Source organism: Rhinatrema bivittatum, chromosome 16, assembly GCF_901001135.1.
Source record: "Rhinatrema bivittatum chromosome 16, aRhiBiv1.1, whole genome shotgun sequence".
NCBI lineage: Eukaryota > Metazoa > Chordata > Amphibia > Gymnophiona > Rhinatrematidae > Rhinatrema > Rhinatrema bivittatum.
The window spans coordinates 54,093,485-54,107,715 of NC_042630.1; the positions used below are offsets into that span (position 1 = coordinate 54,093,485).

The window sequence follows — 14,231 nt, forward strand, 5'->3', positions numbered from 1 at the left end:
TGCACACCCCTATTAGATTGTACGCCTGTTATTTAAGAAACAGACATTGCTTTATATATTAAGAGAGAGAGAGATATTAAGAGATATATTAGTCAGAGATATATTGAGAGAGAGAGGAGAGAGAGAGAACCTCTATCCATAGGAACAGGTAAATGGATGTGGGTTTTTTTTTATCATGATTCACTCACTTTAAGGGGAAAACAACCAAAGAGAGCAGTGAGGTAGAGGATGATGTGGGCTGTTTGCTCAAGAGACGAACAGTGATTGAATGGAATGAGAGAGTAGCTTCTATCTCCCATTAAATCTCACCTGCCCTTCCCCCAGCATTCCAGTGGCCAGCCAATGAGGTTGATTGCTAATGCTGTATTGCAAGCCACATAACATGTTAGAAACCAGATCCAAATATCATTGCATGGTCATGCAGTTCTGGCCACCATGCAATGGAATCAAGGTGGCTGTGGAGAGGGGAACTGGAATGGACCTCCACATAGCCAGAAGTCACAAAATTGCATTGTAAACTTCCCCACTCCTGATTGGTAAGTGATACTGTGGGGCTTGAAAGGCAGGAGGGAACTCAGTACATGTGTCCCATTACTAAGAACATAAGAAATTGCCATGATGGGTCATCAAGCTCAGCAAACTGTTTCCAACAGAGGCCAAACCAGGCCACAAGAACCTGGCAATTACCCAAACACTAAGAAGATCCCATGCTACTGATGCAATTAATAGCAGTGGCTATTCCTTAAGTCAACTTGATTAATAGCAGTTAAGGTGCTTTTCCTCCAAGAACGTATCCAAACTTATTTTAAACCCAATTACAATAACTGCACTAACCACATCCTCTGGCAACAAATTCCAGAGCTTAATTTTGCACTGAGTGAAAAAGAACTTTCTCCGATTAATCTTAAATGTGTTACTTGTTAATTTCATGGAATCCCCCCCCCCACCCCCCCAGGTCTTCTATTATCTGAAAGTATAAATAACTGATTCACATCTGCTCATTCAAGACCTCTCATGATCTTAAACACCTCTATCATATCCCCCCTCAGCCTTCTCTTCTCCAAGCTGAACAACCCTGACCTCTTTAGTCTTTCCTCATAGGGGAGTTGTTCCATCCCCTTTATCATTTTGGTTGCCCTTCTCTGTACCTTCTCCATTGCAACTATATCTTTCTTGAGATGTGATTACCAGAATTGTACACAGTATTCAAGGTGAGGTCTCACCATGGAGCGATACAGAGGCATTATGACATTTTCCGTTTTATTCACCATTCCCTTTCTAATAATTATCAACATTCTGTTTGCTTTTTTGACTGCCACAGCTCACTGAGCCCACGATTTCAATGTGTTATCCACTATGATGCCTAGATATTTATCCTGGGTGGTAGCTCCTAATATGGAACCTAAGATGGTGTAAATATTGCAAGAGTTATTTTTCCCTATAGGCAACACTTTGCACTTATCCACATTAAATTTCATCTGCCATTTGGATGCCCAATCTTCCAGTCTCGCAAGGTCCTCCTGTAATGTATCACAATCTGCTTGTGATTTAACTACTCTGAATACTTTTTATTCTCCTGCAAATGTGATAACCTCACTCGTTGTATTCCTTTCCAGATCATTTATATATATATTGAAAAGCACCAGTCCAAGTACAGATCCCTGAGGCACTCCACTGTTTATCCTTTTCCACTGAGAAAATTGACCATTTAATCCTACTCTCTGTTTCCAGTCTTTTAGCCAGTTTGTAACACATAAAAGGACATCACCTCCTATCCCATGACTTTTTAGTTTTATTAGAAGCCTCTCATGAGGGGCTTTGTCAAATGCCTTCTGAAAATTTAAATACACTACGTCTTCTGGTTCAGCTTTATCCATATGTTTATTAACCTCTTGTGAAACACAAGTGCATACTTGCAGCACCATGGGTGTTATGAAGGTCCCAAATTCACAAATGATATGTGTGTAAATATTAAGTTTAAGAAGGCAAAGAAATTTATAGCACCTAAAAAACAATAAATTGAGATACGTTTTTTCTTGATGTTACTCAGATTGTTGTTCTTGGATAAAGAGACACGTTTTGTTATTGGTAATTGAAATCTCCCATTATTACTGCTCTACCAAATTGGGTAGCTTACATGATTTCTCTTAGCATTTCATCATCTGTCTGACCATTTTGTTCAGATGGATGGCAGTATACTCCTATCACTATACTCTTACCCAACACACATGGGATTTCTACCCATATAAATTCGACTCGAGCATTTAGTCTCTTGTATGATCTGATTCCTATTGGATTTTATAACCTCCTGTACATAAAGTGCCACACCCCCAGCAAGCTGATCCTCCCTATGATTGCGATATAATTTGTACCCTGATATAGCACTGTCCCATTGGTTATCCTCCTTCCACCAGGTCTCTGTGATGCCAGATATATCAATCTCATCATTTACTGCTATACACTCTAACTCTCCCATCTTACTTCTTAGACTTCTGGCATTGGCATACAGACATTTTAAAGAGTGTTTTTTATTTGTTTTAACAACCTGCTTTTCAGTTGATAGGGATAATTTGGAAATCTTTAGCTCAGGTGATTTTTTAAATATAGGCACATGGACTACATTTGCTTTTAATGGAACCTCTCTGTTGGGATGCCCTAACTCTCCTGTTTTATTAGTATTCTTCCAGGATACATTCTTCCGAACCATGCACTGCTGAGTGACTGTCTGCTCTAACTCTTTTTTAAAAAGTGCCAGCAGCTCGATTCCACTCTCATTAAGGTGGAGCCCATCCTTTCAGGAAAAGTCTCCCCCTTCCTTAAAACTTTCCCCAGTTCCTTACAAAACTGAAGCCCTCTTTCTTGCACCATTGTGTCATCCACACATTGAGATACAGGAGCACTGCCTGCCTCTGGGGATTTGCACGTAGAACAGGAAGCATTTCAGAGAATGCCACCCAAGAGGTTGTGGATTTCAGCTTTCGACCTAAAATCCTAAATTTGGCTTCCAGAACCTCTCTCACATTTTCCTATGTTTGTGCCCACATCTACCACGACAGCTGGCTCCTCCCCAGCACTGTCTATAATCCTGTTTACTGACAACTGCTGGACACCCGTGCTGGAAAGAAAGGGCCATTTGTCTGTCTAAGGATCTATTTTGCTCTTTCTTCTTTACCAATTTATACCTCCCTCATTTAACTACATTGCACAAAATGAATATTACAGTAAAGGAACAAATGCATTCTACTTAAAAGAATCAATCAGGAGGGTTTACCTTCCATGGCTGAAATTCCAGATTCAGATTCCCCCCATGTTGAGACTTGGTTGTGTACATGTTGTGCAAAGCATGAGCCAGTGCATAGACTGCAGTGTAAAGACTATAAGTGAACTGAAAATTATTCACATCAAATAGCTGAGATGGAAGGTTAGACAGATTCTCCTGCCCTGTGCAGTTGTGAAAACGTGAATGTTCACTACCATTTGGAAGTTCACAAAAGAATGCAGCTCTCCACAGAGGTCGCAAAAAAGAGAGGTCTGGAAATGAGGCTGGATGGAGATTATAGAGGAAATCCTTGAATCCTGGAATCTTTCCTTTAGGAATGGCAAATGTTAGAGAGCCATTGAATGTGGTACATGATGAGGCGAGGTTACTGGGTGGGAAAACTATGTTAGCAGAGGCAGCAGAGATGATCCACACTTTGTTATCAGTCATTTTCCACCATGGCAAGCAGAACTGTACCACCATGTTACTGTTAGCACTGTAGAGGATAATAACCTTTGCTAATGACTTGTCGATCATGTCAGTAATCTTTTTATATTTTGCATACTGCTCAAACTTAACATCAAATGAAAATTGTATCTTTTCCAGAAAAGCCACACAGCTGCCGCTCCTGATAATCTCCCCCTTCAGTTCCTCACTGCCCTTCTGATCACTGTCATCATCTGACGTGAGAATCCCCACCCAGGTCCATCGGAAGAGGTCCAGGAGCTGAATCAGGCCCTGGTACTGAGATTGATCCTGTGGGACCGTGCGATAAAGGAATGGGAAGTCAACCCGGTCATTGAAGAGAACATCCATAGATCCATAACTGATCTGTGATTAAAACAACAAAAAATATGAACCAAGGTCAAACAGAAGTGTGAATCTTTGTTTCTTCTCTTGTTTAACGCTTACCTCAATCAATTTCTATACTGCACAGAATTCTGTGCTTGAAACACGCAGACACACTAATTAAACCAGTCACACATATAAGTACAAGGAATCCACTGGGACTTTTGCTTTGCTTCATTTTACTATTAGAGAATTTGGAAGCCCAAAGTGGTAAAACCAAGAAATGACAATGCTTATACCATAAGGAGGCCAATTACCCAAAGCTACTCAAAGCTATATTAAGATAGTCCAATGGAAAGGTATCCATGCATGAAATAGGATAAAACAAGGACTGCCTCAGCCTGCCCTAAATTATAAGGAAACAGCTAGTAACCATGGCTTTAGCTATTCCATGATACCGAGTTTTGAGGTTTTGAGTCACATCTTTGAAAATGGAATTGTTTATCACTTAATGGCAAATTTATAAAAGATTGGCATATGATGACATTGGGTGGGGAATTTCACCAGAAAAAATCAATTGATAAATTTCCAAGTTTCCAAATTTGTTGATTAGTTGTATTTGTTTTCCGATTTCCCATTAAAGTCAATGGAAGAAGTATTTACAACATATTTTTGGCTGCAGAATTGGAGTTTTCTTATCAATTCTGATGAAACTTCTGGGGAGCAGTCATCAGAACGAGAAAAGAGCTCCAAGGTACTTAGACTGTGGCAAAGTGGCACCAAAGTGGCATGAATAACCTAAGGCACTTTAAAGGGGCAAAGGGGTACCAGGAGTGGCAAGAGTGCTTTAACAGAGGTGCAAAACAGCAGTGAGAGTGTAAAAAAAAAAACACCACAGCTTCAAAAGAGAGCACCGATAACAGATGCATGAACCCTCGAAGGCAGCACGACAGGCAAAGTGGCAAGACAAGTGGCATCAACATCCGAAAGCTCAATAAAGGGGGAACATAGCAAGCAGAAAGACTAGCACCAACACACTGAGGAACCATGATAGTGGCAAGAACAAGAGAAACTTCTTTCTCCATAGCGGCACCTAACTGCTGGAACATGATTCCTTTCGATTTACGATCTATCGAGGATGTCAAAAAATTCAAAGCTGTTTTCAAGGAATATTTGCTGAATCGTGTGTACAACTGTTAACAATGTACTTGAATAAGTTAGTGCATAATGCAATGACTATCAGACAATTTTTCATAAGTTAGTCTTTATGAATTTATTTATATGTAGTTGTCTCTATATGTGTTGTTTTTATTATGTATGTGAATTCTGTATATCGCTTAGACCTAACAGTGTTAAGCGATTAATAAATTTTATAAATGAAGAAAAATGAAGAAATGAAGTTTGATGCCTCACAAAAATATTGATAATACATTTTTATGCTTCATAAGTTCTGTGTAATTGTAGATTCACATTTGAAACAATAATAAGTTGTTCCAGAATATTGCTAAGATATTTTCTGAGCAAAAATCAAAACAATCAGGGTATAATATTCAGTCACTGGCTGGATTGCAAAGTTAATCTGATAAACTTAAACTTTGGAGGGATATTCAGGAGTGCAGCGACACAATTGAATAAGGCCACTATCTTAAAGATATTAAGATGGACTTATTAAAATCCACTACTAATTCCTGGGATGGGCAGCATGGAATCCATTGATCTTTTGGGACCCTACTAGGCATTGGCAATGCTCCCTCCAAGGAATAACTAGCTGTGTGCAAATTATTTTACTGTGAGGATTGGCTTTTAAAAACAACAATTTTTGAGTGCTAGTTTTAGTGCTGCATTTCTGCATATATAGCACAAAGAAAAATGTATGTGAATAACAATGTGAGTGATGTTCTAAAATATATGAGCAATTTGTTCATGTACTCAGCTTAGAGGGAACTATGCTGTCAGGTACTTGTGACCTGGATTGTAGGGATGTGCAGAAGGAAAACATTTGTTTCAATTCGGTTTCTGTTTCATCGGGATCCAAATTCGTTGCATTCATTTCATAGGCGGGAAAAACAATTTGTTGATTAGTTGTATTTGTTTTCCGATTTCCCATTAAAGTCAATGGAAGAAGTATTTACAACATATTTTTGGCTGCAGAATTGGAGTTTTCTTATCAATTCTGATGAAACTTCTGGGGAGCAGTCATCAGAACGAGAAAAGAGCTCCAAGGTACTTAGACTGTGGCAAACTGGCACCAAAGTGGCATGAATAACCTAAGGCACTTTAAAGGGGCAAAGGGGTACCAGGAGTGGCAAGAGTGCTTTAACAGAGGTGCAAAACAGCAGTGAGAGTGTAAAAAAAAAACATACCACAGCTTCAAAAGAGAGCACCGATAACAGATGCATGAACCCTCGAAGGCAGCACGACAGGCAAAGTGGCAAGACAAGTGGCATCAACATCCTAAAGCTCAATAAAGGGGGAACATAGCAAGCAGAAAGACTAGCACCAACACACTGAGGAACCATGATAGTGGCAAGAACACCACAAGGAGTTGATTGAGTCATCTGGTATATGGCAGCAAGGCAGAGTGGCAGAAAGCTGATAGGGGAAAGACAGGCTGGCAGAGCTGAGATACTCAGGTCCCTGAGGTTTTGATAGGGGCAAGACAGGCTGGCCCCAGGGAGAGTTCCCTTTCCTTTGATCAGGAAAGGGCTCCCTAGAATGGGTTCGGCCCAAGAGTGAGGTGTATTCATTGGCGTCTAGTGAGCTCTCATTGGTCTTTTAAAATCTGGTGGAGTTAGAAGATATACAAACGAGAATTTTCAAGGCCGAGGTGAAGGAGAGTGCAATGTGAACAGTGGTTCAACATGGGTCAACAGGTACTATTAGATAGGTTGGCCAGCTACCCCGGGAAGAGTTCCCTTTCCTTTCAGCAGGAAAGGGCTCCCCGGAATGGGTTGGCCCCTAGAGTGGAGCACAAGCCTTCAAAGTGTGGCAATGTGGAGCAGGGTCCCATGAGAACAGCGGTTCAACATGGGTCAACAGGTACTAAGAGATAGACTGCAACACCGGGGAGACTTCCCTTTCCTTTGAGCAGGAAAACAATTCCTTGGAATGGGTTGGCCCCTAGAGTGGAGCACGAGCCTTCAAAGCATGGTGATGTGGAGCAGGGTGCCATGTGAACAGCGGTTCAACATGGGTCAATAGGTACTAAAAGATAGGCTGGCTACCCCCGGGAGAGTTTCCTTTCCTTTGAGCAGGAAAGGGCTTCTGAATGGACAGCACAGCATTTGGGGTTAGAGGTCAAGCCCTTTTAGGAGCATAAAGCCTGGACGAACAGGCAGGCACAGCATTATAGGACAGAGGTCAAGACCTCATAGGGACATAAGGCCTAGACGGACAGGCAGGCACAGCATTAGAAGATAGAGTTCAAGCCCTCATAGGGACATAAGGCCTGGACGGACAGGCACAGCACTAGAGGTCAAGCCCTTGTAGGGACATAAAGCCTGGATGGACAGGCACAGCATTTGAGGATAGAGATCAAGCCCTCATAGGGACATAAAGCCTAGATGGACAGGCAGGCACAGCATTTGAGGATAGAGGTCAAGCCCTCGTAGGAACGTAAAGCCTGGACAGACAGGCAGGCACAGCATTCGAGGATAGATGTCAAGCCCTCGTAGGGAAGTAAAGCCTGGACATACAGGCAGGCACAGCAATCGAGGATAGAGGTCAAGCCCTTGTAGGGACATAAAGCCTGGACGTATAGGTAGGCACAGCATTAGAGGATAGAGGTCAAGCCCTTGTAGGGATGTAAGGCCTGGACAGACAGGCACAGCATTCGAGGATACACTGCCATAGCATTCGAGGATAGAGGTCAAGCCCTTGTAGGGACTTAAGGCCTAGACAGACAGGCACAGCATTCAAGATCAAACCCTTTTAGGGACATATGGCCTGGATGGACAGCCACAGAATTATTGGTCAAGCCCTCATAGGGACTTAAGGCCTGGACGGACAGGCACAGCATTAGAGGTCAAGCCCATTTAGAGATGTAAAGCCTGGACAGTCAGGCACAGCATTTGAGATGGAGGTAAAGCCCTTGTAGAGACGTAAGTGTGGATGGACAGGTACAGCATTCGAGGATAGAGGTCAAGCCCTCATAGGGACTTAAGGCCTGGACGGACAGACACAGCGTTAGAGGTCAAGCCCTCATAGGGACTTAAGGCCTGGATGGACAGGCACAGCATTAAGGTCAAGCTCCGTAGGGACATAAGGCCTGGATGGACAGGGATAGCATTAGAGGTCAAGCCTTTGTAAATACCCAGAAGCTATTAACTGTACTTATGTATTTCAGCTGATGACAAAGAAACATGAAGAGTTCTCAGAAATAAGAAAACCGCTACTCAACTCCAAATCTACAATATCAACCTATGTTGGCTTTGTAGTTTATATAGTGCCTCTGTAAATGAAGTTAGCAAATAGCACATGAAGTTAGCAAATAGCACATTTAAGACTAATCTGAGAAAATTCTTTTTCACTCAACGCACAATAAAGCTCTGGAATTTGTTGTCAGGGGATGTGGTTAGTGCAGTTAGTGTAGCTGGGTTCAAAAAAGGTTTGGATAAGTTCTTGGAGGAGAAGTCCATTAATGGCTATTAATCAATTATACTTAGGGAATGGCCACTGCTATTAATTGCATCAGTAGCATGAGTTCTTCTTAGTGTTTGGGTAATTGCCAGGTTCTTGTGGCCTGGTTTGGCCTCTGTTGGAAACAGGATGCTGGGCTTGATGGACCCTTGGTCTGACCCAGCATGGCAATTTCTTATGTTCTTATGGGAACACAGAGGATGAACTAGAGTGCAACTACCACCAGTTTTCTATAGTACTAGAAACATTAATGTTGACACCTAAGAAAGATTTAGGGAAAATGGCCCATATTATAAAGGTCATGAAAACTATTGAGCATATGAACTATGCACGCTTCAAACATCTTAAGTCAGCTTTTTATGTTCTTACATTCCAAATGTTGCACAACAGGAAAATAATATTCTGCAAAGAAGTGATGCACAAATACATGAAACTGAAATTAGAAATACTAGAATTAAACTCATACAGGCACAGCATTTGAGGTCAGGCCTTTGTAGAAAAGTACGGACTAGACAGTGGACGGACAGGCTCAGCATTTCAGGTCAGGTACATGTGCTGATAATATCTGGAGCATAGGAGGCAGTTGGAGCCACTGCAAGGCTTTCAATTGCTTTTATTCATCTTGCCATTCACAGGGAAAATGTGGAAACCCAAGCAAAGGCAGGTTTATTTTCAAAAACACTAGCATTTCCATCAACTCTGGTGCCAGCCTTGAGCGGTGAGGGCTCATGATATCCCCTGTCAATGAAAATACACGTTCACTACGCACACTGGTTGGTGGACATGACAGATATCACTGAGCCACTTTGGCTAGTTGTGGCCAGACAGTGGACTTGTGTGCCCAATATGCCAGTGGATCTGTATGCATGTCCTCTGTGGGCTCTGAGAGATACCGTGTCACTGACAGTTGTGCTGGAGTCTCCTTTGCTTGGGAGGGATGAGAATCACTCATGCCAGCTGCTTTCTCTCTAGCCCGTATCACAAAAGATGAATCTTTATGGGCAACATGCCTTTGGTGTTCTGAAGTGGAGGAGGAGGAGGTACTAGCTGTCGCTGACAGAGTGCTACTCCTGCTCTGGCTAGCACAGCTCTCTGAAGTGCCTGCTGTTTCCTCCTCTTCTTCATGCCTAATCTATCTCTGCTTATGGAACTCCTGTTCATGGACTTTTAGTAACAGCAGGTCCTTTACAAATGAGAGACAACTGGACTGTATGGCGAGTTTCCCTTTCAAATGGTGTTGGATTTGTGGACCCTTGAGCCAGCTGAGACAGATGATGACGCACCGTGGGAAGGCCCACAGTGGATGTCGGAGCCGGGAAGCAGCACACGGCAGGAGACCAGCAGTATATTCATCACCAGAAGACCTAGGTCCTCCCAGGAGGAGCCCGAGAGGACCCGGGCCGCTTGGACTTACATGTGGTCTCCTGTGGGCAGGTGTCTGAAGAGGGGATCCAGAGTATTGAAGAGATGAGAAGCTGGAGCCAGAAGGCCAACCAGAACCTCACTACTGGAAGCCCACGATCTCCCCGGGAGGAGCCCATGAGGACTCGAGCTGTTTGGACTTAGGCAAGGCCCCCTGAACAGTGCAGGGCAGGATACCAGAGGATGAGCCAAAGTCAGAAGCCAGTGGATGAGCCAAAGTCAGAAGCCGAAATCAGAAGCCAGTAGACGAGCCGAAGTCAGAGGCCAGTGGACGAGACAAAGTCAGAAGCCGAAGTCAGAAGCCAGTGGATGAGCCGAAGTCAGAAGCCAGTGGACAAGCCGAAGTCAGAAGCCAAGGACAGCAACTAGCAACTCTGGAAGAGTGAACCTCGTTGCAAAGCAAGGAGTAGATCTAGTTGCAGGGCTTAAATACCTTGAGAGCATCTGATGTCACCCCAGGCTGTGCAGTTCATTCTTGTGCTGGCCCCTTTAAATGTTGAGCCCCTGCATGCACGCACACTTCTAGGGGGCGGGGCCAGCCACGGAGCATCAGCGGCATCTCCCTCGAGGAGGGAGCGCTGCGGGCAGGAGCCAGGCAGGCCTGTACAGCCCGCAAAGACACTGCTGCAGCCCAGACCATCCCCGAGGTAGGTGAGGGCCCAGGGCATGACCCGGGACTGCAACAGTACCCTCTCTCCTATGCCCCCTCTCTGTGGGCTTGGGCTTCGCAGGGTGATCCAAGTTGAATTGGTGAAGAAGGGACTTGTCTCGGATGTTAGAAGCCGGCTCCAACGTATTCTCCTCAGGGCCTTACCCCTTCCAGGAGAGGAGGTACTCCCATCTATAATGGTGGAACCGCACAGCCAACACATCCTTCATCTGATAGATGACGTCTTGTTCAGCTGCTGAGTTGGTGGGCTCAGGAGGCTTGTCATGGAAAACAGATAGGATCAAAGGCTTGAGAAGAGATACATGGAAGACGTTGTGGATCTTCAGGGTGGATGGAAGGTGTAGGCAGTAGGAAAACGTACACAGTCGCTCCGCTACGGCGAACGGCCCTATATCCCTGGGAGCCAAGCACATAGAGGGAATCCACAATCGGATGTTCTTGGTGCTCAACCACACCTTATCCCCCGGTTGAAAGACAGAAGCAGGGTGTCGTAGCCTGTCTGCATATTTCTTCACTGTAGCGACAGTCTGTCGAAGCTTCTCCTGAGTGGATCTACAAAGGTCATGTAACTGTCATGCTGTAAGTTGCACTGCAGGGGACAGAACCATCAGAGGCAAGGGCAAGGGAGGTCTAAGCCATTTCCCATAGACCACCTGGAAGGGAGACATATTGGTAGCAGAATGCTTATGTTGGTTGTAGGAGAATTCTGCCCACAGCAATAAAGCCACCCAGTCATCTTGGAGGTGTCCCACAAAAGCACGGAGGAAGCCTTTACGGTCTGATTTGTGTGCTCTGCTTGATCATTGCCTTGGGGATGAAAAGCCATCGTTAAGTCTAATTGGACCCCAAATTTCCTGCAGAGAGCTGTCCAATATTTAGCCGTGAACTGCGGGCCTCAGTCTGAGGCAATATGGAGAGGGACCCCGTGTAAGCAGAAGATGTGTTGAGTGAAGAGATTTGCAGGTTTGGGCACTGTTGGTAACTTAAAGAGGGGCACGAATTGGGCCATTTTTGAGAATCTATCGACCGTGACCCATATCAAAGTCTTCTCTTCTGAGGGAGGTAGATCCACAATCTGTGGACAGATGGATCCATGGCTCGTTGGGAATGGGTAATGGTTGTAGAAGCCCCCAGGAGGGGCCGGTCAAAGGTTTATGTCAAGCGCAGATAGGGAAGGAACTGATGTAAAGATGGACATCCTTCTTGACTTGTGGCCACCAATAGAATTCAGTCAACAAGTCCAAGGTCCAAGTGATTCCCGAATGACCCACTGTCCAAGAGTCATGAGCCCATGACAAAACCTTCTTGTGCAGATGGACCGGTACTACCGTCTTGCCCGTAGGAACCACGTCTGAAGCAGCAAGAAGGACCTTGGCTGGATCAAGGATATATTGAGGCAGGTTAGGGTTATCCTCTGTCTCTGTAGTGTGAGAAAGGGCATCTGCCTGGATGTTCTTAGAAGCTGGTCTATATTGGAGGAGAAAGTTGAACCGGCTAAAGAATAGGGACCATCGAGCTTGTAGGGGGTTGATGCGTTGGACTCGACACAGGAATTCCAGATTCTTATGTTCAGTATAAACAATCACGGGATGTTGGGCCCCCTCCAGCCACTGGCACCATTTTTCAAACGCCAGTTTTATGGCCAGAAGCTCCTTGTCCCCTATACCGTAATTCCTTTCAGCAGGCGAAAACAACTGGGAGAAGTAAGAATAAGGCAAGGATTTGCCATTGGTGGATATTTGGCTCATGACGGCTCCTACCACAAGGTCGGACACATCTACCTCCACAATAAATTGACGCTGGGGATCAGGATAATGGAGACAGATGTCTACAAGAAACATTCTTTTCAGTTCCTGGAAGGCCCTTGGTGCTGCCGGGGAACAGTATTTTGCATCAGCTCCCTTCCTGGTAAGGGCAGTAATGTGGGGCCACCATCCGGGAATAATGGGGTATGAACTGGAGGAAAAAGTTGGCGAACCCAAGGAAGCGTTGTAGCACCTTAACCCCCACTGGTTGAGGCCAATCCTTGATGGATACTACTTTCTGTGAGTCCATGTGGAAGCCCGTGGAAGAGATAATATATCCGAGGAAGGGCAAAGACTTACTCAAACTGGCACTTCTCCATCTTGGCGAAGAGACGATTGTCTCGAAACTTCTGTAGCACTTGTCTAACATGTATGCGGTGCGTGGCCAGGTCCTTAGAATATATCATTGCATCATCAATCTATACTATGACAGAGGTGTGCAACATATCCCTTAACACCTCGTTCATTAGGTTCTGGAACACAGCAGGGGCATTGCAGAGGCTGAAGGGCATGACCAGGTATTCATAATGCCCGTCTCTCATGTTGAACACGGTCTTCCACCTGTCGTCTGGTCGTATCCTTACCAGGTTGTATGCCCCCCCAAGACCCAGCTTGGTAAAGACCTTGGCTCCTTGTAGTCAATCTAGCAGCTTGGGAATCAATGGCAAAGGATATCTGCCACGTCATGTAATGGCATTGAGACCATGGTAGTCTATACAGGGTCAGAGTGACCCGTCCTTCTTCGCAACAAAGAAGAATCCGGCTTTGGCAGGGGTAGTGGAGGGCCGAATGAAGCCCCTTTCTAAATTCTCCTGGATGTAGGACGACATGGTCCTGGTTTCTGGAAGCGACAAAGGGTATACCTACCCCTTGGGTGGTGTAGTGCCGGGGATCAAGTTTATGGCACAGTCAAAGGGCCAATGTTTGAGGAGAAGTTCAGCCTTCTCCTTCAAGAAGACATCCTGGTAATCCAGATATTGAAGTGGAACTGCCACCGACGTGGTCAGAAGTGGCACGCTGGACAGAGGAATAGTCGCCAGGCAGGAGTTGAACAAGACGGACTCCAAGATGCAATCTGGAGTGTATCCCAGTGGATGACTGGGAATGCTTCTGAAGCCAGGGTAAGCCCAAGATGATAGGGTGAATGGACCTCTATAGTATGAGGAACGAGATCTCCTCAGTGTGTAGGCGACCGGTACGTAGAATCAAGGGCTTGGTGCAGGTATAAATGCTCCCTGGCAGAGGAGTACCATGGATTGAATATACTCGGAGTGGAGGAAGTTGGGGTTGGACCTCAAGTTGCAACTGCCGGATGAGATCCACGAGGATGAAATTACCTCCTGCTCCAGAGTCGACCAAAGCCAGCGTATCAAAAGTACCTCCGGGGTAGACAATGGTAACTGGTATGGTGCATGGGGAGGCAGAATTTGTATTATCTAGGGTCAGCTCCCCGATTATCCCTAGGTTCTGGCGTTTCCCAGCTGCTCACCACATTGAGCAAGGAAGTGCCCCTTGTTGAAGCAGTAGAGGCACAGGTCCTGGGCGCGGCGACGTCTTCTCTCCTCTTGCGAGATCAGGCCTCATCCTAATTGCATGGGTTCTGCCCCTTGGGCACTGGTAGAAGCAGAGGAGGAAGGCACAGGTCGAG

At 45.0% G+C, this 14,231-nt stretch overlaps 1 protein-coding gene across 1 annotated transcript in view; it reads right to left on the minus strand.

Annotated features, from left to right (window-relative positions):
• The window catches only part of LOC115077688 (vomeronasal type-2 receptor 26-like), a 119,827-nt gene that overhangs the window by 63,988 nt on the left and 41,608 nt on the right, over positions 1-14,231 (minus strand). Inside the window, exon 3 of the mRNA XM_029579979.1 lies at positions 3,272-4,090. Coding sequence (XP_029435839.1) covers positions 3,272-4,090 — 819 coding nt within the window. The remainder of the gene's footprint in view (positions 1-3,271; positions 4,091-14,231) is intronic.